The sequence below is a fragment of the Crotalus tigris genome, unplaced genomic scaffold (genome assembly GCF_016545835.1).
Source record: "Crotalus tigris isolate CLP2741 ecotype Arizona unplaced genomic scaffold, ASM1654583v1 scf7180000018945.517086, whole genome shotgun sequence".
Classification (NCBI taxonomy): Eukaryota; Metazoa; Chordata; class Lepidosauria; order Squamata; family Viperidae; genus Crotalus; species Crotalus tigris.
In genome coordinates, this window is record NW_024097289.1 from 247,847 (window position 1) to 268,871 (window position 21,025).

Sequence of the window (21,025 nt, forward strand, 5' to 3'; positions counted from 1 at the left end):
GGGCAGAAATATGGGGTGTTTTGGGTCTTCCAGGGATTTCCTCATTCACTTTTGAATGTATTACCATTAAAGCAAGTTGCCCTTAAAATACACAATGCAAGAATGACAGTGTTGCAACCCACTAAGATGTAAATCTATAGAATAATTTAGGACTATAGTGCATGGATGCAGAAATATCCTCATTTAAGAATTATTCCAAAGAATCCCAACAAGGAGAAATGTAAACTGGATCTATACATTGGATAAATCTAAACTGTTATTGTTTTATGCTTTAGGTTTTAAATAGTTATATTTTATGATTATTAAAATGTTTTATATGTATTTTATATGTCTTTTAATTCTTGTTTGGGACCCACTCAGAGTTCGTGAAAGATGAATGGCTATATGAATGTTTTAAATAAATAAAATAAATAGAATTTGTGATAACTAATAAAACATTATTTGATTTTACAAGCACTCTGTACAAATTGGGTTTTCTTACATCTGTACTCTTCCTGCTTCTATAGTTTTTTTGTAATGGAAAGCTTTGAGCTGTGCAAAGATCCCAAATGAGCCATGAAATTCACCTATTGCCAAATTATTTCTCTTATTCACAGCTATATACATTTCTTTTATGTCTGTACTATCACTATCACTATACTATCTATACTGCCTAGGGCAGTGATGGCGAACCTTTTAGAGGCCGAGTGCCCAAAACCCGCCCCACCCCCTGCCACCCCCCGTTCCGCTCACACCCCACCTGCCCGCAGGGCCACCCACTGCCTCCACTGCCTGCCACAGTAGATCACCCAGGCGGCCCTGTAGCGCCATGGCAGCCATGCCCTCTGCCCCGCCCCACAGCAGCATCTGCACACGAAGGGCATGAGGGCGGAGTCTTGTCCCTGCTGCCTGGCTGCCATGTTCTTGGCTGTGCTACTCCATGCAGGCCGAGCCTGGGGGCGACTCTCCTCCAGGGGGGCTGCTGGTGAGGGGGCCGTGGGGGGAGGCGGGGCTGGGGCAACGGCATGCGTGCCCACAGAGAGGGTTCCGAGTGCCGCCTCTGGCACGCGTACCATAGGTTCGCCACCACTGGTCTAAGGCTTCAGGGAGCCTGCAAATTCACTTCTTCTCAATTTAAAGATGTACTGAACTATAAAATTCAGAGGTAGAGGAAGGAGAGAATATTCTGTTGAAATTATCCAATTGTGAACACCTGTAGCAGTAATAAATACAGCAGGAAAGGGTGTGTGTGCAGAACACAGCAAGAGTGGGCTCCTACAGCAACAAAAATAAGACTGAGTGAAAAATAAGATTCATGCAAATAAAATGGTATAAACAAAACCTTCAGAATTGTTTTTTAAGAGTCACCTTCTCCATAGGTGCACTTTTTTTTTAAGTGGGCTTACTCAAGCTCAATTTTATGTCACTTAGAAGAGAATTACTTCTGTATTTTTTGAATTACAATTCCTATTCTGTACAGCAAGTCAATGGTGAGGAATAATGACTGCTATAATTGCTATATTTTAGAGCATACTTTGTCATACTGTCAAAAAGCCTACCACTACACAATTAATGTTAAGTGTGTTAGTTCTTAATTAATTAAACCCTCCCTTATGAGGATATGTTGTAAAGAATTTAATAAGTCTAATAGTAAATTTGGGTTTTCTTTCTACAAATTGGCCAGATATGACTAGGCTAAGCCTTGTAGGACGCTAGCATGTTAATGAACTTTGTAAGAAAAAATGAAAATGAAATCCCATTTCATGTAATGTCCACTCATCATATATTGTTTAATATTACAAAAGTGTAAAGATTTACTTCGCTTTAGATTATCAGTATCATTTAATGCAGCACTGACACCTTTTACTGTCAAATTCTTGTAAAGTTTTCTTTTGAAAACACAAAATGGAAGGACAGAGCCTTTAGAAATATAATCAGTTACAGAAAAAGGAAAAGAATCAATTGGTTTTTCAGCAATGTATATTATAAAAAATGTACATAAAAAGAAAAATGAGCTTAAAACAAGAAAAAAATAAATTGGGAAATATGTAACATTATATAGTAGAAAAGACTATATGAGTTACCTTTTGCATTCAGAATTTCTTCTTTTATTTTCATCACAGATCTTTGGCCTTTCTTTTCATCATTTCCAGCTGTTAGAAAAATAAAAAATAGAGAATAATGAATGATTGGCAATATGTTGAACAATATAAACAATATAAAATACAGAAAAAATACTTTGTATTAAATGTTTAAAGAAAACAAAACAATAAACATTGAAACAATGCAGGTTTTTTTACAGTAAATATAATAAGATATATGTAATATTTTCATAGTAAAAAAGGTCCTACGTCTTCTTTGTCTTCTTGTTATTTACTTGAAAATATAGAATCTAATCAGATCATTGTGATCCTGTAGTGGTAAAACATGCACATAACATAAATATAATAAGTTGAAATATTAATTCAATGTTATGTACGTTTTCCAAGAAAGGATGTGGAAAAAATGTAAAACAATTTTGTAAAACAAAAATAATGATACAAAAAGAGTATGTAGTGTCTTAAATTAAGATTCTGTACATCAATACAACTTATGAACCACTTTCTAGGGTAATAATAAATATACCATATTAAAGTATAACTCAGTTACTGCTGGTCCTATGCCTAGAAGCAGAGGAGGAGAAGGTTGGTATCAGGTTAACAACCTGACATTGAAAAAAAAAAATCCACCAATACTGAAATAAGAGATGCAATTCAATGAGATCTGATCAAAACTCTTAGAGACTAATTGTTGCCCATGGAATTGTACAGCAAGAGTGGCCAAAGCACAAATAAGTATTATTGTGTATTATTTGCATAAAAATTAAGGTACCTAAATAATCATTAGTATAAATATACACAACATAGGCAATGTAAATTAAAATACTTGCTAAACCTGTATATATTTTCTGGAATAGCAGAAAAAAACTGACAATGAAATAGTAATAAAAATGGAACATCTCCCTGGAAAATTGAAATCTGGGAGCAAAACTTGTATAGTTCAGGTTCAATGTTTTTCAAAAGTGAAAAGATTCATATTCAAGCAAATAAGCCATTTCAGAATAGAACTCTAGGTTAACCAGAACCACTTGTAACCTAATATATAGGATATATATAGAATATATACTCTTTAGATATTCATTATATTCACCTTGATATACTGTATACCAATAAATTTTATAAATAAAATGCATATTTTATTTTATCATATAAATGTATATTTGCATTGATTAAAGTAGACTAAAATTGAAAAATATATTAATCAAAATTATTCTGCTGTTGCCAAAATTTTGATATAATGCTTTACATATTTCAGCATGGTTTCCTTGCAATAAATTTGCTAACCAAACAAACAAAATTTGTGCCAGGATTAAATATAGGCAACTTAAAAGAAATTTTCCAGGGCATCTCAAGGTCAGAGTCAGGTAAGTAAGTTTAGTGTAATATAAAATATAATGAGAAAGTTTAGCTTCTATGGAATCTAAGAACTATGCGGGGTGGAAGAAAATATAAGGGAGTTTATTTATTTAAATATTTATTCAGCTATCCATCTATAATACAAATCTGTACAGCTCACAACAATAAAGTCAAGAAAAAGTGAAAACCATAAAACAAAAACTGCTCCAACAAAGCCAGCCAGAGGCTCCCACCTCACTTAACCCAACCCCTGGGGAAAGAACCAGTTTTTTATATCCTTCCACAAGGCTAAAAGGGAGAGGGAGAGGGAGAGGAAGAGAGAGAAAGGGAAAGATTCTTGTTCTGCCCTTTTGTTGTAATAGTCTATTTGCCATCCTTTTCTCCAACTGGGCTGTTGATGGCAGCTGGCTTTTTTTTGGTTCCCAACTCCAGTTGCTTGCATGCCAGCTCCAGTAGTCACAGAGGAAGTCATATACAGTAAATAAAAGCATTCAACATAAAATTTATAAAAAGCTTTCAAAGCTCTTGAAAGATGAAGTCATTAGGTTTATGATATATCCTGCTAGCATTAAAAGATGAAAGCAAGTATAGATTTTGAGTTTTCAGTTTCATTTTTATTACTAAATAAGGCTTTTCCACCCTAATTAAATATAATTACTGTCTATGGCAGGTAATGGGGAGGAGGTTTGATTCATTACATTCTGTTATTATTCTTTGCACATCTCATTGGTCTACAAATTTTGGGAAATTATCGACCTCCGATATAAAACGTGTTAATTATTACATATTTTGATTAGTTGCGTGATATTTTCCCTCAGAAGCCAAGATGCCATGAAACTGTGTAAACAATGCAGATAACTTTTGCTACATTTCTGGCAAGGTTACATTTGCATCTCAAAAGTGCAGTATGGCGGCAGTGGTAAAAAAGGTGTCAACACTGCTAATATTGAATATTCTTGCTTTGAAAAAATATGCAGAACTGTCTGGCACTTTTAGAGTTAATGGAGAGAAAGCAATACGCGTGGGCATCAGAAGAAAGTGAACCTTTGGCCCCCAGGCTGGTTGGAGAACGTGACTCATGAGAGCAAAAGAGGGAGGGAAAATGCTAGCAAAAATAACTGCTCTAGGGTGGAGACTTCAGATCTTGGCATCCATCCATGATGTGCCGACAATCTGTTATACTGTTAATAAAGGCTTTTAGGATAAACAATGCCTGGAAGTTCTTTGAAGTGTTTCATTAGTCGAAACCTTGATAACATGCCAAGATCCACAAAACGTTTTAACCATTTAAGGGGTCCCAGGCCCCGGTCACTATTCCTAAACTAAAGGGATAGGCTGATAAAGATTCGGGGAAGATCTCATTATGGAAGAAGAAAGATTGCCTGAAGCCAGCACCCCGGCAGCAACAGCTTCCCTGGGGGGTAGCAACAGCCGGCAAGCCAGGGAAGGAAGAACTCTGGCAGATCTCCCAGCTGGGAGATCTGGAAAGCACAATGATGGACAGCTAACAAATCGCCTGCTACTCAAGCCTTGGGTGAGTCACTGGAAAGATTTCAAAACCCAGAGGTGAAAAGCAGAAATCAATTCCTGCAGAGAGGAGCCTACAGCCCTTCCATTGCAGATCAGAAAGTCTTTCAGATCCTGTCTTCCCCTGCCAGGGACTCGAGCCCTTAAGAGAGAGGGAATCCCAGTCTGAGGCCTCTGCAGCAATGGGGAGATTGGCAAACCCAGCAGGTAGATGGTCCATGACCCCTGAACTTGCCACAGCTAACAGAGGCCTTGCAACAGCTTGGGGTGGTACAGAAGCCAGGAGATCAGCAGCTGGTGGGAGAACGACCACAGCAAGGAGATTGCCCATAGCCCCCAAACGTGCAACCCCTGGGCATAAATCTGCAGCCAGGATGCGGCCAGCAGCAAGGAGATTGGCCACAGCCCCCAAACATGCAACCCCTGGGCATAAATCTGCAGCCAGGATGGGGCCAGCAGCAACAGCCACCGTGGGGACCCCAACAGCCTATAATTGCACCACTTTTCAGAGCAACCTTCGATGGGGACTCAGAGAAGCTGGTTTTTTTCCTCAACCAAGTGCATTCTCATTTGAATTGCTGGGCCTATCTCTACCCAGACCCGGGGGCCATGGTGGATGTGATTGCGTCCAGCTTAGAGGAAGAAGCATCCAAATGGCTGAACAATTTATATAATGAGCAAGCCCCCGAATTGGAGAACCCCCACCTCTTCCTCTTAGGGCTGAGAGAAAGATTTGAGGACCCATCTATTGGTCTTAAAGCAAGAGAACAAATCCATAAAATAAAACAAGCCGGCAGGCCTGCCCTGGAGTACGTGCAGGAATTTTGCAAAATAGCAGGTCGAATAGAGGGGTGGCCTAAACAATCCCTAATCCATCACTTCATCGAGGGATTAGACGATCACCTTTCTCAGGCCTGCATCTATGGAGCAGTACCTGATCAGCTGCAAGAATGGTACCAGGCAGTGGTGAAGCTAGATGTTCAGCTCGCCCACTATAAGAAGCCTCCTCCGCCTGAATCCGAGCAGCCACCAGAGCAACCTGGACAGCAATCACCCCCACAAAAACCTCCAACTACTGTGATGGCTGAGAGACCCAGGCCACCTGCAGGCCCGTCAATTAATGTTTTCGGTGTGGACAAGAGGGACAGCGAGCAGCAACCTGTCCAGTTCCCTACCCCCGACTGCAGAACAGACCAGAACCAGTGACGAGAAGAAAACCTGCCCAGCAGCTAATGAAAGAAAAATCCAACCAGGTCACCCAAGAACCTGTTGCCTAGATTACACTCCCCACACAGGACGCCAGGACTCCAGGTGGACCCTCCCCAACTCTACCCTCCTTTGACAGTGACAATGAAGAAGAGAATAACCCAATGGTGAGTCGACAAATCCCACCTTTTTCACTGGCCGCCAAATTTATAATCCCTAAGTCTGGGGCACAAATGGACTTAAACGTGCTAATTGATTCTGGATGCACCTGCTGCATTATTAGTCTGCCGTTTGCCATGAAAATGTCCATACGGGCAAAACAGTTTTCCAAAACTGTGAGATTTGAGCAAGCCAATGGCTCCCTGATGGGAGGGACTCTTGTCACACAATTAACTGAGCCCTTACGCCTAGAAATAGGTGCGCACTGGGAGTTTATTCACTTCCTAGTGGCTCCAAAAATGACTGAGACTGTGATCCTAGGGCTAGCCTAGTTGGACAAATGGAAGCTGTTTATCTGGTGGAGAAAGGAATGAGAACTGTGAGACTATCTATAGGGCCTAAACCTCCTGCTGATTCAACCGATGTTGCGGGGCACCTTAGGCCACCCAATGAGCGAGCACACATTGCTGCCTCACCGCCACCAGGCAAACCACTCATCCCCAATGAATACCAGGACCTGGCAGAGGCATTTAGTGAAAAAGAATGTGATGCCCTGCCCCCCTCACAGATCCAGTGACTGCTCTATCGAACTGGAGCCAGGAGCCAAACTCCCATGCCCAAGAATGTATGCTATGTCCCTCCTCAAAATGGAGGAGATGCAGCGATACATGAACAAAAACCTAGCAAGGGGGTTCATTGAATGGGCCAAATCTACTGTGGGAACCCGTGTTGTTCAAAGAGAAAAAAGATGGGTCTCTTCATCTCTGCGTAGATTGTAAGGGTCTCAACATGTTGAGTGTGAAAAATAAATACCGCCTCCCCCTCCTAAAGGACTTATTAATCCATCTGGCTAAGGGGAGTGTCTTCACTAAATTAGACCTGAGAGAGGCATATTACCGGGTGAGAATAAAAGAGGGAGACGAGTGGAAAACTGCCTTCAACTGTCCTATGGGGAGCTATCAGTTCAAAGTCATGCCATTTGGACTACAGGGGGCCTCAGCCGTATTCATGCAGTTGATTAATGAGGTCCTACATGATCACTTGTACAAGTGTTTTGGTGTATCTTGATGATATCCTGATATACAGCACGAATATGACTGATCACATAAAGCTGGTGAGAGAATTGTTAAAGAAACTATTGAATGCCAAGCTTTATGCCAAATTGTCGAAATGTGAATTTCACCAGACCCGATTAGATTATCTTGGCTACAGAATTTCCAATGAGGGGAGTGCTTCAGGTGATGTCGTTGTAGACCCTGGGACACGAACTCTCAGTGCCCAGGGTCCAATTTTCTGTCGCTGGTGGGCCCAGCAGGGCTGAATGCCACCCTGGAGGGGTGGCCACCAAGAGATGAATTCTTTAAGGAAAGGGAGCCGGCGGTAGCTGGCTCTCTGAACTCAAAATAGCCTCTGGAATTGGCGGGAGAAAGGCGGAGAGCTTCGCGTTTGCCGCCATCTTCAGCAGATCACCGGAGACAGGAGCCAGCTGTTTCAGGAAGCAAGCAACTGGTCCAGGTGAGATGATATCAGTTTTTGTTGCAAAGCGCACCTTTGAGAAAATTGCCTGCCTTTAAAGTTAAGCTGGAAGCCTAAGGGGAGGAGGAGGAGGGGATTTTTGCTTCTTCCCCCTCCCGAAAAGTGGCGGTTTCAGCATTTTAAAACATCAAAAATCTTTTGAACTGAAGTTACATTGAAGGACCAGCTTGTCTTATTATAGAGGGGAAGAAAGACCCATTATAATTCTACTTGGGAAAAGCCACCTTAATTGCTCTTTTTTAGAACTTTTTGGAATGTTAGTTTTGTGTATTTACTGCTGGAACTTTCTCTTCTTCTTTTACTTTCTCCCTATGTAAACTGTGGGGGAAGAAACAGTGTCCCTGGTGGTTATTTTGCAACTTTTTTCCTTTGTTCTTTTGCTGCATTAACTTCGCTGATTCAGCTGTGGAGTTTGGCTCAATGCCCAGACACTTGGCTGACTGCCCAGACATTCCTACCTCGCTTGGAGATTACCAAGAGAGGCTCTTTTTGTTTTTTGTTTGTTTTGTTTTTTGTCTTTGCTTGGTGTCTGGCTCCCTTTCTGGATTTATTTTATTCTTTTTAAAACAAGGGAACCTCAGAAGAAGATTTTTATGCTTCTAATTGGATTATAAATTGGATATTCTTTTTTTCTCTTTTTTATTATTCCTTTTTTTTCAGCTTTACTGTGTGGATATAAACATATTTTTTATGTTTCTCTTTTTCTATTTGGTTTTTTTTTTTTTTTTTGCCTAGAGATTTGCTATTCCTTTTTAATTTTTTTCCTATGTTTTGATAATACTTTTGCTGGATATTTTTATATTTATTTTTTACTGAGGGTTTTGGATTAAATCTTTTTTTTCTTATCTCTTTTCTTTCCTGAGCTTTTCGATGGATTATAATTGGCCATCGGGCTCTATTTTTGGATTATAATTAATTGAGCCATCGGGCTTGATGATGGATTATAAATAAATACAATAATCAAGATGAGTATTTCAACTTTGGTGAAAGGGGTGAGGAAGGGCTCCTTGGCTCCTGCATCAACTTCAGTCAGTACAGCGCTTCAAAAATCAATTACAACATTTTTACAACCGGACATTCAGCAGAAGGATATGCAAGCCATTCTCCAGGCAATTGTAGATTCTAAAATGGAAATTAAAAAGGACTTTGAAGACTTGAAAAATGATTTGCTTAAGATGGATCAGAAAATGGAAGCCTTTCAACAGTCGACGTCGGACACTCAACAAAGAATGCAAAATATTGAAGACAAGTCAGTAGTAGTGGACCAGAAATTAGAAGCTCTCCATGATGAAAATCAGAGATTGGCGCAATCTAACGCAGAGCTGGAAGAAAGTATGGTGATGATGGAGATGGAACATGCATCATACTTTCTAAGTTTTCAAAATGTGATAGAAGAAAGTGATGAGAATTTGGTACTATTGATGAGTGAATTATTGGCGGATCTGCTTGGAATGGAAATTATCAAATCAAAAGAGAAGTCGATCAAGTTTTTAGAGTGAATTCAAATTATGCAAGAAGAAATAGAGTGCTTAGGGAGGGTCATGTTAGATTTAGTAAAAGAGCAGTATGGGATGAGATCCTGAGATTAGTGAGGGATCAATTACTGAAATATAAAGATAAAGAACTGGTAGTTCTCAAACAGATTCCAAGAAGAATTAGAGAAGCTCGAAGAGAATACCAATTCTTAACAAGGAAATTGATTAATAGAGGAGTGAATTTCAGATGGTTGATTCCAGAAGGATTACTAATTTTGGGGGATACAAAAAGATATAGATTGAGCACTCCACAGAGGACTTTTTTAAACAATCATAGAGGAATTCTCTCAATAAATATAAATGGTCTTAACTCCCCATCAAAAAGGAGTAAAATATTCCACAGACTACAAAAGTTAAAAATGGACATAATTTGTCTCCAGGAGACACACATTAAGATACAACATTCCAGAATCCTTGAGCAATCAAAACTAGGTAAACTTTATTTCTCTTTGGCATCACAAAAGAAAAGAGGGGTAGCTCTCTATATAAAAGAAAAGATGAACCCAAAACAAATCTATATTGACGAAGAGGGAAGAATACTAATGGTTGAGATTACATGGAACCAAAAACAAATACTGATGGTTGCAATATACGCTCCCAATGAGAAACAAGATCAATTCTTTCAGCAATTATATGATAAACTTGTGGACTTAAATTATCATAGTTTGTGTATACTTGGAGATTTCAATGCAATTGTTGATCCAGTATGGGACTATAAAAGTTACAAACAAAGGAAAAAAGGAAGTAATATCTTACCTAAATCCCTTTTAAAAATGAAAGATGAACTCTGTATACAGGACACTTGGAGAGAGATGAATCCAGAAAAAGCACAATATACTTTTTACTCTAATAGACATAAATCGTGATCAAGAATTGACATGATATGGACTTCTGTTGATTTAAACACCATGATACAAGAAATTGAAATAGAATCAAAAATTTGGGCAGATCATAATCCAATTAAAATGATTTAGAAAGGATTTAAGAAAAGACCGAGATGGTCCTTGAATAAATCAATATTGAAGGAAAAGGAATTTCTACAATTTGCAACAAAAGAAATGGAATTTTTTTTTAAAGTTAATAAAAAACAAGAAATCTCTATTCAAACTGTATGGGACACGGCAAAAGCATATTTTAGAGGTTTGGCTATAATTTATCTTGCCAAAAAGAATAAGGAAAAGAAACATATTCAACACAGATTGAAAGAACAACTTAGTATTCTGGAATCTGAGTTACAATCAGACCCACAAAAGAAAATGATGAAAATACAAATGGAATTATTAAAACACAAATTAAATTTACTTGAGACAAATACAATGGCACAACAGATTAAACGGTCTAACCAGAATTTCTTTGAAAATGCTAATAAACCAGGGAGATCAGTGCATATAGATCAGTGATGGCGAAACTTTTAGAGACCGAGTGCCCAAACTGCAACCCAAAACCCACTTATTTTTTGCCGGGTGCCAGGTGGGGGCTCATGGGGAGGGATGCCTGTGGGGGCTGGGCAGGATTGAGGGAGATCCAGGGGGGTCTCTGGCAGGTAGGGCGGTGGGCAGGAGGCTCGTCCTACGGGATGAGGCGAAGCAAGGCGAGGCAGGGCGGGGGGTGCCATTGTCGCAGGGCAAGGCAAGGCAGGGGTCAGGGCGGCTGCTGCCTGACACCATTGGCCCCTGCACACAGGCCAGTGAGCGCATGGAGGATGACAGTATCTGTCAGCAGCCACAGCCTGACAGCCCCTCGACCAGCACACTCTGGGGCTCCGCAACCCACTGCCAGCAGTTCAGAGAAGCCATTTCTGAGCTGGATGGTGATGAGGAGGCAATGCAGTGGGTCGTGCCCAGGAAAAGGAGAACATGCAAGGCCAGAAGGGATGGGACGGGGGGAGGGAAACCAACTGTGCTGGGATGGGACTTCGGCGAGTTAGCAGGCGTTTGGTTGAAGAGGGACAGTTGCCATTTCTGGAGCATGACGCATGTGACCACAGAGAGAGCTCTGAATGCCGCCTCTGGCACGTGTGCCATAGGTTCGCCACCACTGATATAGATTAAAAAAATAAAGAGAAAAAAGATTAATAAGTAAGCTACGGGACTCAGAGGGTGACCTACACTGCCATAATGATTTAATGAAAAAAATTACGAAGATTTATTATGAGAAAGTGTTATAAGGTGGAGACGGTTTCTAAAGAGGCAATCCAGGCTTATTTAAAAAAAGCAAATCTCCCAAAGGTTCCTGAGAATATGCGCCAGAGGTTAAACAAGAATATTTCAATGATGGAGATTACAGAGGCAATAAAAAAACAAAAGAAAGATAAAACACCAGGATCTGATGGACTTCCTGCCAAATTTTATGTACGTTACAAGATATTATAACTCCAACTTTGAAAGACTTATCTAATGAAGTTTTCATACAGACAAAAATACCGGACTCATGGACTGAAGCTAATATCACTTTGATAGCCAAAGAATCATACTGATCATACGCTAATTAAAAATTATAGACCACTATCGCTACTAAATGTGGATTATAAAATCTTTGCTGCAATAATGGCAGAAAGAATGAAAAACTTTTTGACTGAATTTATACACCCAGACCAAAATGGTTTCCTACCAAAAAGACAGATAAAGAACAACTTGAGGATTATTTTAAATGTCTTGGAACAGGACTTTTCAATCTTTTCACCCATTGTACCACTTTTAGGATATGGCAACATCCGAGTACCACTAGTCGCCTAGCAAGGTGTCAAAAACTTGATGACCAAAAAAAAAGGGAAAAAGTGATAAAGTACAGGTAGTCCTCGACTTACAACAGTTTGCTTAGTGACTGTTTGAAGTTACAATGGCACTGAAAAAGTGCCTCCCAAGGCACAGCCAAGCAAGACACCTGCCTGCCCACCCAGCGGCACTTTTCCTCCTGTCCAAGGTTTTCATTGTTGTCAGCATTTCTGTTGAGAATTGGCAGTGGGGGTGGGGTGGGGGGTGTTTGGTTTTTATTTCCCCCATCTGCTGGGTGGTTGCAGCAGGTTTTGGTCACTTCACATAACCCTGGGACACTGTGACTGTCATAAATATGAATCAGTTGCCAAGCATCTGAATGTAAATCATAAGACCCTGGAGATGCTGCAACATTCCAGCTGATCAGCGCTTCTTCTGGGCTCAGCAGAAGCACCAGGATCAGCGCTGAGCTCTAGCTGGAGCTCGGCGCTGATCCTGGCACTTCCATTGAGCCCTGACAGTCCCGAAGAAGTGCTGATCCTGGCACTTCCACTGAGCCCTGACAGCCCTGCAGCTCCAGCCACCTCTCGCTCAGGCTTGTGTGCAGTGCTGCCACTGGTTCAGCTCATTCCCCTCCCCCACTACCACTTTTCTAGGATGGTTGCATACCACCTGCCAGGTGCCAATGTACCACAGGTGGTACCTGTACCACTGGTTAAAAAGCCCTGTCTTGGAATACTATGAAATTCATCCAGGGAACCAGATGGCACTTATATTTCTTGATGCACAAAAAACCTTTGATAACTTAAATTGGCAATTTATGCTTCAACAACTTCAAGAATGGACTTTGGTGAAAATTTTAACAAAGCAATTCAAGCAATTTATAAGAAACAAACAGCAAGAATACTTTTAAATGGAGATTATACAGATGGATTTGAGATCAAAAAAGGCATTAGACAGGGATGTCCACTGTCTCCCCTGTTATTTATTCTTACATTAGAGGTACTGGCAAGGAATATTACACAAGATACAGAAATTAAAGATTTGGAGATTAAAGACCAGAAATATAAACTACAGGCCTTTGCGGATGACTTGGTTTTTATTTTAGAGGAACCATTGGAAACAGCTGATAAACTCTTGCAGAAAATCGAGAAATTTGGAGAAGTGGCTGGACTGAAAATAAATAGGGAAAAGACTAAAGTATTAACAAAAAACATAACAGATAAACAGAAAATTAAACTTGTTAAAATGACAAACCTTCAAATAGTTAAAAAAGTCAAATATTTGGGCATTTATTTAACTGCAAAATATACCACATTAAAAGAAGATAATTATGAGAGATTAATGAAACAAATAAAAATAGACTTGAAAAGATGGGAAAATCTTCAATTATCATTCCTAGGAAGAATAGCGATGGTTAAGATGAACATTTTACCAAAGCTAATTGTTTTATTTCAAACAGTTCCTATTAAACTTACTAAGAATTTTTTTTGATGATCTAAATGAAATGATTTTAATATTTATATGGCAAAGAAAGAAAGCAAGAATCAAATGTAAATTGTTACAAGAATCTAAGGATAGAGGGGGCTTTGGAATTCCAGATTGGAGACTTTATTATCAAGCAGCTATTTTGCTTTGGCTTAAAGAATGGGCTGTATTGAGAAATAAAAGATTGTTTTATTTAGATCTTCAATTAGCTTGGCATGCTTTTATATGGTATGAGAAAACTAAAGCACATAAATACTTTCAAAACCATGCGATAAGAAACGTACTACTTTCAGAATGGGAGACAATCAAACATAAAATATATATGAAAATACCTGAGTGGCTTTCAACAATGGAAGCATTTGCTTATCCAAATCTGATTAACTATGACAAACTGGTTAGTTATAAAGATATTTTGGACAAAGTAGAAGTGTAATTATTATTATTCTTTAATTTTTCTTTTCCTTTTTTATCTTTTTTTTAATTTTATTTTCCTTTCTGTTTTTTATATACAATGGAGTTAAAGTATCTCATAATCTGTTTATTGAGTGTAATGATATTGGTTTAAGGTTTACTTGGGTTTAAATTTTTTTTTTCTTTTAAGTTCTAGTTAAGCCTGTATTCAGCTCTGGGAAGCATGGGGGAGGGTTTTGGGGAGGGTTGGGAGGGATTGGGGAAAGGGTTTTTACTGTAAAATTTTAAAAACTTTTAATTAAAAAAAAAAGATATTTTGGACAAAGAGCGAAAACTTAAGGACAGGCAAACTCTTCAACAACAAGGTATTGACCTGACATTGTGGTCCTATTTGCAAATTCAAACAAGATACGAAAAAGATATAAAATCAACAGGATTTTATAAAGAACAGACTCCACTAGATAAAATTTTGTTAAAAACAGATGAGAATTTAACTAAGAAACTCTATAAATTTCTTTTAAACTGGAAGATGGAAGAAGAACAAGTGAAAAAAACAATGATAGTATGGGCAAAGAACTTTGGATATTCTATAGATTTGGAAGACTGGCAAAAACTTTGGGATAAAAATATTAAGCTTACAAAAGCAGCAGCATATAAAGAAAACTTATACAAGATGTTTTACAGATGGCATATGACACCAGTTTGCTTAGCGAAAATGTTGAAAAATGTTTCAGATACTTGCTGGAAATGTAAATAACAGCCAGGCACTTATTACCATGCCTGGTGGTTATGCTAGGAAATACTGGTCTAAGATTCATAGATGGTTGGAAAAGATGATGAAAATACAGATAGAATTTAAACCGGAATTGTTTTTGTTATGAATATTAAGACCTAATTATGGTAAAGAGAATGACTATTTGATACTGCATGTTTTAACAGCCACGAGGATAGTATTTGCCCAATTTTGGAAAAATGAGAATCTACCATCTGACCAGACTATAATTACTAAAATCTTAAAAGAGTGTGCAGAAATTGATAGATTAACATTGGAGATGAAAGAAAAAAATGACTGTTTATTTTATAACTTGGGAAAAATTTTATCAATGGTTAGAGACACGTTAGAACCTGAAAAGGACTTAATATTTCAGAAGAGATGATTGATTTTTAATCAAGTTCTAATTAATAGGTTGATGACATTGTTATTTTTAGTGATTTAGTGATTTTTATCTGTAAATGTTGATAGTCAGGATTTTTTGAGATTTTATTATTTGTGTTTATTTAATAGATGAACTTATTTGTTTATTAATTGTTTGTAATATGGTTATAGTTAAGCTTATTTTAAAAATGGTTGAGTATGATATTTACTCATTATTATGATCCAGACAGCAGCTTGTTTGTTAAAATATGAGATTGTACCTATCCTTATTTTATCCTAAATCCCCTATTCCCTTCCCCCCATTCCTTTTCCTTACCATACCTGTATTGTTCCTATTTTTTCCTTATGTATATAAACTCAATAAAATATTGTTAAAAAAAAAGAATTTCCAACAAGGGTATTGAAATGGATCCAGCCAAGGTGAAAGCTATAATCAAATGGCAGCCCCCCAAAACTCGCAAACAGCTCCAGAGCTTTCTGGGGTTTGCCAACTTTTATCGTCAATTCATCCCCTCTTTTGCCAAGATTGCCCTACCCCTTATAGAACTACTCAAAACAGGAAAAGGAGGAGGGAAGCCATGACCGGGCCAACCACTAGCATGGACGATGGGCTGTCAAACAGCTTTTGAGAATTTAAAGAGACTATTTGCTGCTGAACCGGTCCTAAAGCACCCCTGCCCAGGGGAGCCCTTTGTGATTCAAGCCGATGCCAGTGATGTGGCAGTTGGAGCTGTATTACTGCAAAAGAACAAAAGTGGGGTCCTGCAACCCTGCGCCTACACCTCTAAGAAGTTTACTGAAAGCAAGCGGAGATGGGCAATCTGGGAGAAAGAGGCCTTCGCAATCACGTGGGCACTATTAAACTGGTGACACTATCTAGAAGGGAGCAAGGTGCCATTTGAAGTATGGACAGATCACAAAAATCTAGAAGCACTGAAAACTCCCTGCAAATTGTCCCCAAAGCAAATGCGATGGGCACAGTACTTTAACCGCTTCAACTCCACTCTAAAATACATACCAGGAAGAAAAAACTTCCTAGCTGATGCGCTATCCCGGTTACCCCAATACAAAAGTGAACAGGAGGCTAACGAGGCAATTATCCCCAATCCACAAACTGCTACTCAACTTCTGCCTCGCAGGGTCCCCAATCCTGATGACCCTGGGGTAAAGAAAATAAAATGAGAGCTCCTCACCAATCAATGGTTCAAAGATAATCAAACCTCCCTAACGTGCAGGGATGGCTAGTGTCATGCCGCCGTTCGAGCCTGACTCTGAGGAAGACATGGAGTTCCCTGTTGAGGCCCAGGAGGGAGTGTCTGTGGCTTCGGAGGACTGTGGGGAGGAGCAGGCTGAGGCAGGCCAGGACCCTTCAGGTTTGGAATAGGGAAGGCAGAGTTCAGGCGAGGAGCAAGGCCCCTCCCCACCTGATCCTAGAGCAAGGAGAGCAGAGAGGAGGGGGGAACAACGGAGGCAGGCTCACTTGCTTGGGAGGAGAGCGTCCCACCCCACTCCACAAGGCACACCTGGGGAGTAGAATTTAAGAAGATGCTGTGGGGTGGGGCATTTGCTGGGAACAAACGTGAAATCTTGAGATAGTGTGCTCTTGTAACCTGGACACTTTGTATTCTGGACCAGTTTGCTTCCTGCTGATCTCTCCTTGCAGTCTGCAGTGTGCAGTTCACAGGCAAGCTGGGAGTTAAAAGGATTATACGTTTGCTTGTTATCTGTCTTGCTTTAAGAACAGTGTAAACTTCCCTGTTTTGTTTGAACTCGCGCCAGCATATGTGAGGGTTGTTGAGTGAACATTGGCAGTGATTAAAAAGACTATTGCTCTGGCCAACTGATTGCTTTGCCTCCATTCAGGGCCCTGGGTCATCACAGCTTGGCTTACAAAGGGGGGAAACTATATTTGCCAAAGCCCTCCATCTTAATGCTATCAAACACAGCCATGATATAAAACAAGCTGGACACTTTGGATATTTGAAAACCCTACACCTCACCCACTGGCAATTTTGGTGGCCGGGGCTGAAACGGGATGTGGAAAACTATGTAAAAAGTTGTACTGTATGTGCCACAATGAAAAGAATCCCAGGGAAAAACCCCGGGTTACTGCAGCTGGTGGCAGACCCCTCTCAACACAGGGAAGAAATAGCTATGGACTTTATAGTAGACCTACCTAAAAGTAGAGGAAATACTGTCATCTGGACTATGATAGACCTGTTCTCGAAGCAAGCTCATTTCATCGCCTGCAAAGGACTCCCATCTGCCCAACGACTGACCAAATTGTTCCTGAAACATATCTACCGGCTGCATGGCGCCCCTAAGTGAATAATTTTGGACGGGGGTGCAGTTCACAGCAAAGTTTTTGAATTTTCTTAAATTAATTGGATCATCTCAAGGTTTATCATCTGCTTTTCATCCAGCCACCAATGGGGCTGCAGAATCTGCTAAAAAAATGGTGGAGCAATATCTTAGATGCTACGTTTCTTACCAACAGAAGAACTGGACTGACCTTCTCCCTTTCGCGGAGGTAGCGTACAATAATTCTGTGTACAGCAGCACCGGCTACACACCTTTCAGAGTAGCCACAGGAAAAGAGTTCAGCCCAATACCTGAATACCCTCAGGTGCCCTCCGCTTCCCAGACACTTGACCAATGTGTGTGGGGATGGGAAGAAGTTTGGAGAAACACAAAAACTGCTTTAAAAAAGACTTTTGAAACCTATAAAAAGCAGGTTGAAAGAGGGCTCCAAGTTGGGGAAAAGGTTTATCTGTTAACTAAATATTTATGCCTCAAATTGCCCAGCAAGAAATTGGGACCAAAATTTCCCCATAGTAAGGATCATCAATTCGTCATCATAGAATTAAAACTCCCTAGACTTTTACAGAGAATTCACCCAGTCTTCCACTGCAGCTTGTTTAAACTTTATCGGGGCTCCACTTTAAGATCTCCCCGTAAGAAGGCACCCGGGCCCCTCATAGTTGTGGGACAGACCCACTATGAAGTGAAATGTATTCTTGACTCTAGAATTTTTAAAGGGAAATTGCAGTACCTGGTACAATGGAAGCGATACCCGTTGTCGGAAGCCACCTGGGTGAAATTCAGTGAGGTGAAAGCTGACAGACTCGTCAAAAGGTTTCATGTGAAACACCCCAACAAACCAAGAAATAATCCCTGACATATGCTTTTGTTCATATACAGGACCTATCCTTTTTGTAAGGGGGGCCGGATGTCAACACTGCTAATATTTAATATTCTTGCTTTGACAAAATATGCAGAACTGTCTGGCACTTTTAGAGTTAACTCAGATGAGAATGGAGAGAGAGAGCAATTCGCATGGGCTTCAGAAGGAAGTGAAACTTTGCCCCCCCCCGACTGGTTGGAGAACGTGACTCATGACAGCAAAAGAGGGAGGGAAAATGCTAGCAAAAATAACTGCTCTAGGATGGATACTTCAGATCTTGGCATCCATCCATGATGTGCCAACAATCTGTTATACTGTTAATAAAGGCTTTTAGGATAAACACTGCCTGGAAGTTCTTTGAAATGTTTCATTAGTCAATTGGTATACCAGTGTTTCATTGACAAAAGGCATACCACCTATATTTTGGATGCAAAATAGGGGATCAGGACAAGAGTTGGGCCCCTCATTATTGTTGCATTACATGTGCAATTTATTTGCATCATAGGCTAAACAAGAAGAAAAAGTCTGTGCCTTTTGCAGTTCCAATGGTGTGGAGGGAACCTGCCAATCATAGCAGCAACTGCTATTTTTGCGTGGTTCCCCCAACTGCAAAAGGGATCTGAAGAAAGAAGTGGACCGTGGAATATCCAAACATTCCATCCACACTGCATCCTGTACCCCATGGTGAGGACTTGCCAATTCCAGATCCACCAGAATCCTACTTTCAGATAATGATAAAGACGATGAACAGGATGCAGCTGATTCAGGGTCATTGATTTCAGCGGACCCAAACTTTAGCCCACCATATGCTCCTCTTGAACCACATCTAATTTCACAGAGTGAACTAAATGACCTGGGCAGGGATTTGGAAGTGCTTAAAAGTAAGGCAGAGCTACTGGACTCCAGATTACAACAGTGGAACCTTGTCATTTAATCTAATGTTAGAGCTTGTCAGTTTTTCAAAGCATGAAAATGTTACATGAAAAATCAATAAATGAATGGAAAGTTACGTTATTGGTATCAATAAAAAGATAAATTTATAATGATTGCTGTGGCACTATTCTCATTGCTATATCACATTTTGCAAAACAGTTATGGAGCATAATTGCACATCCCCCTGGTAATTTTGAATTATTTTGATGCAATTTTGACCTGAATCTGTATCCTGGAAACTGGAGCCAATTAATACACTGTGAGAGGGACTTGGAGTCCTAGTGGACGATCACGACTATGAGCCAGCAATGTGCAACAGCAGCCAAAAAAGCTAATACAATTCTGGATTCCATAAACAGAGGCATAGAATCAAAGTATTAGTACCGCTTTATAAAACCCTACTGAGACCACACCTAGAATACTGCAAACAGTTTTGGTCACCATACTACAAAAAAGATGTTGAGACCTTGGAAAAAGTTCAGAGAAGAGCAACTAAGATGATCCAAGGCCTGGAGATTAAAACATATGAAGAACGGCTGCAGGACTTGGGTTTGGCTAGTTTAAAGAAGAAATACTAGTGACACGATAGCAGTACTCCAGTATTTGAGAGGTTGCCACAAAGAAGAGGGGATCAAATTATTCTCCAAAGCACCAAAGGGCAGGACAAGAAACAATGGTTGGAAACTGTTCAAAGAGAATTAAGGAGAAAGTTCCTAACAGTGAGAACAATTAACCAGTGGAACAGCTTGCCCTTAGAAATCATGGGCACTCCATCATTGGAGGTTTTTAAGAAGAGACTGGGCAGTCACTTGTCTGAGATAGTATAGGTTCTCCCGCTTGAGCTGGACTAGAAGACGTCCAAAGTCCCTTCCTATTCTATTCTATTCTGTTCTGTTCTATTCTGTTCTATTTTCTATTCTATTCTATTCTATTCTATTCTATTCTATTCTATTCTATTCTATTCTATTCCCCAGGATTTAATTTTCCTTTATTAGTGACTCAATTCTTGTAAAATTAATCTACTTTCATTTCCGAGGCTTTCTCCTCATAGACCAGTGTAATGTGTTTTAACCTAAATTGTTCTAAATGATTAAAAGCAAATTTACTAAATGGCATAATGTACTAAAATGGATTAGTTGACTGTAACTGTTGTTCAGTCACTTATGTCTTTGTAACCTGGTGGACTCTATTTTGTCAGCACTTTAACTCCTTCCCTTGTCTTCACAAAATGTGTCCAAAAATATTTAAGCTTCATGAAGAGTTCTTGATGATCTCTGAGCTTGGTTGTTTTCTTCCAGTTGTTTCATTACCCAAACTAGGTAATATCTTCAGTGTTACTAAGGAATGGGTTTTGCTCAGGGATCCTAATATATGTGCCTACTAACTAGAATTCTTTTTAATTATTTTAGGGAGAACACCGGGAGTCTTTCTAACCTTGAGGGATTCAAACAGCCAGTATAGCTTGTATTGTATTGTAACAGGAGGCCAATAAGGAGTTTGGTCCAGATTAATCTCATTTACCGTAAATCTCAAGTGGGTCCAAATATAAACCTCTAAATCAGGAGTGTCAAACTGCTGGCCCACGGGCCGGACGTGTCATGTGAAAGCCGCATCCACCCCATTGCCGGCAATGGCAAAACCGTCCTGATACGTTACGCGACATCACGTGATGTCGGGAGTTTGACATGTCTGCTCTAAATTATTCCTCCCAAGCATAAGTTAGTATTTGGTTAATTGGAGAG

At 39.8% G+C, this 21,025-nt stretch overlaps 1 protein-coding gene across 4 annotated transcripts in view; it reads right to left on the reverse strand.

Annotated features, from left to right (window-relative positions):
* ZBED1 (zinc finger BED-type containing 1) overlaps positions 1-21,025 on the reverse strand; it is a 304,298-nt gene that overhangs the window by 237,805 nt on the left and 45,468 nt on the right. For all 4 annotated transcript variants that reach the window (XM_039357786.1, XM_039357784.1, XM_039357785.1 and 1 more), the window contains one exon: positions 2,064-2,132. In XM_039357786.1, the coding sequence (XP_039213720.1) occupies positions 2,064-2,132 (69 nt within the window). The remainder of the gene's footprint in view (positions 1-2,063; positions 2,133-21,025) is intronic.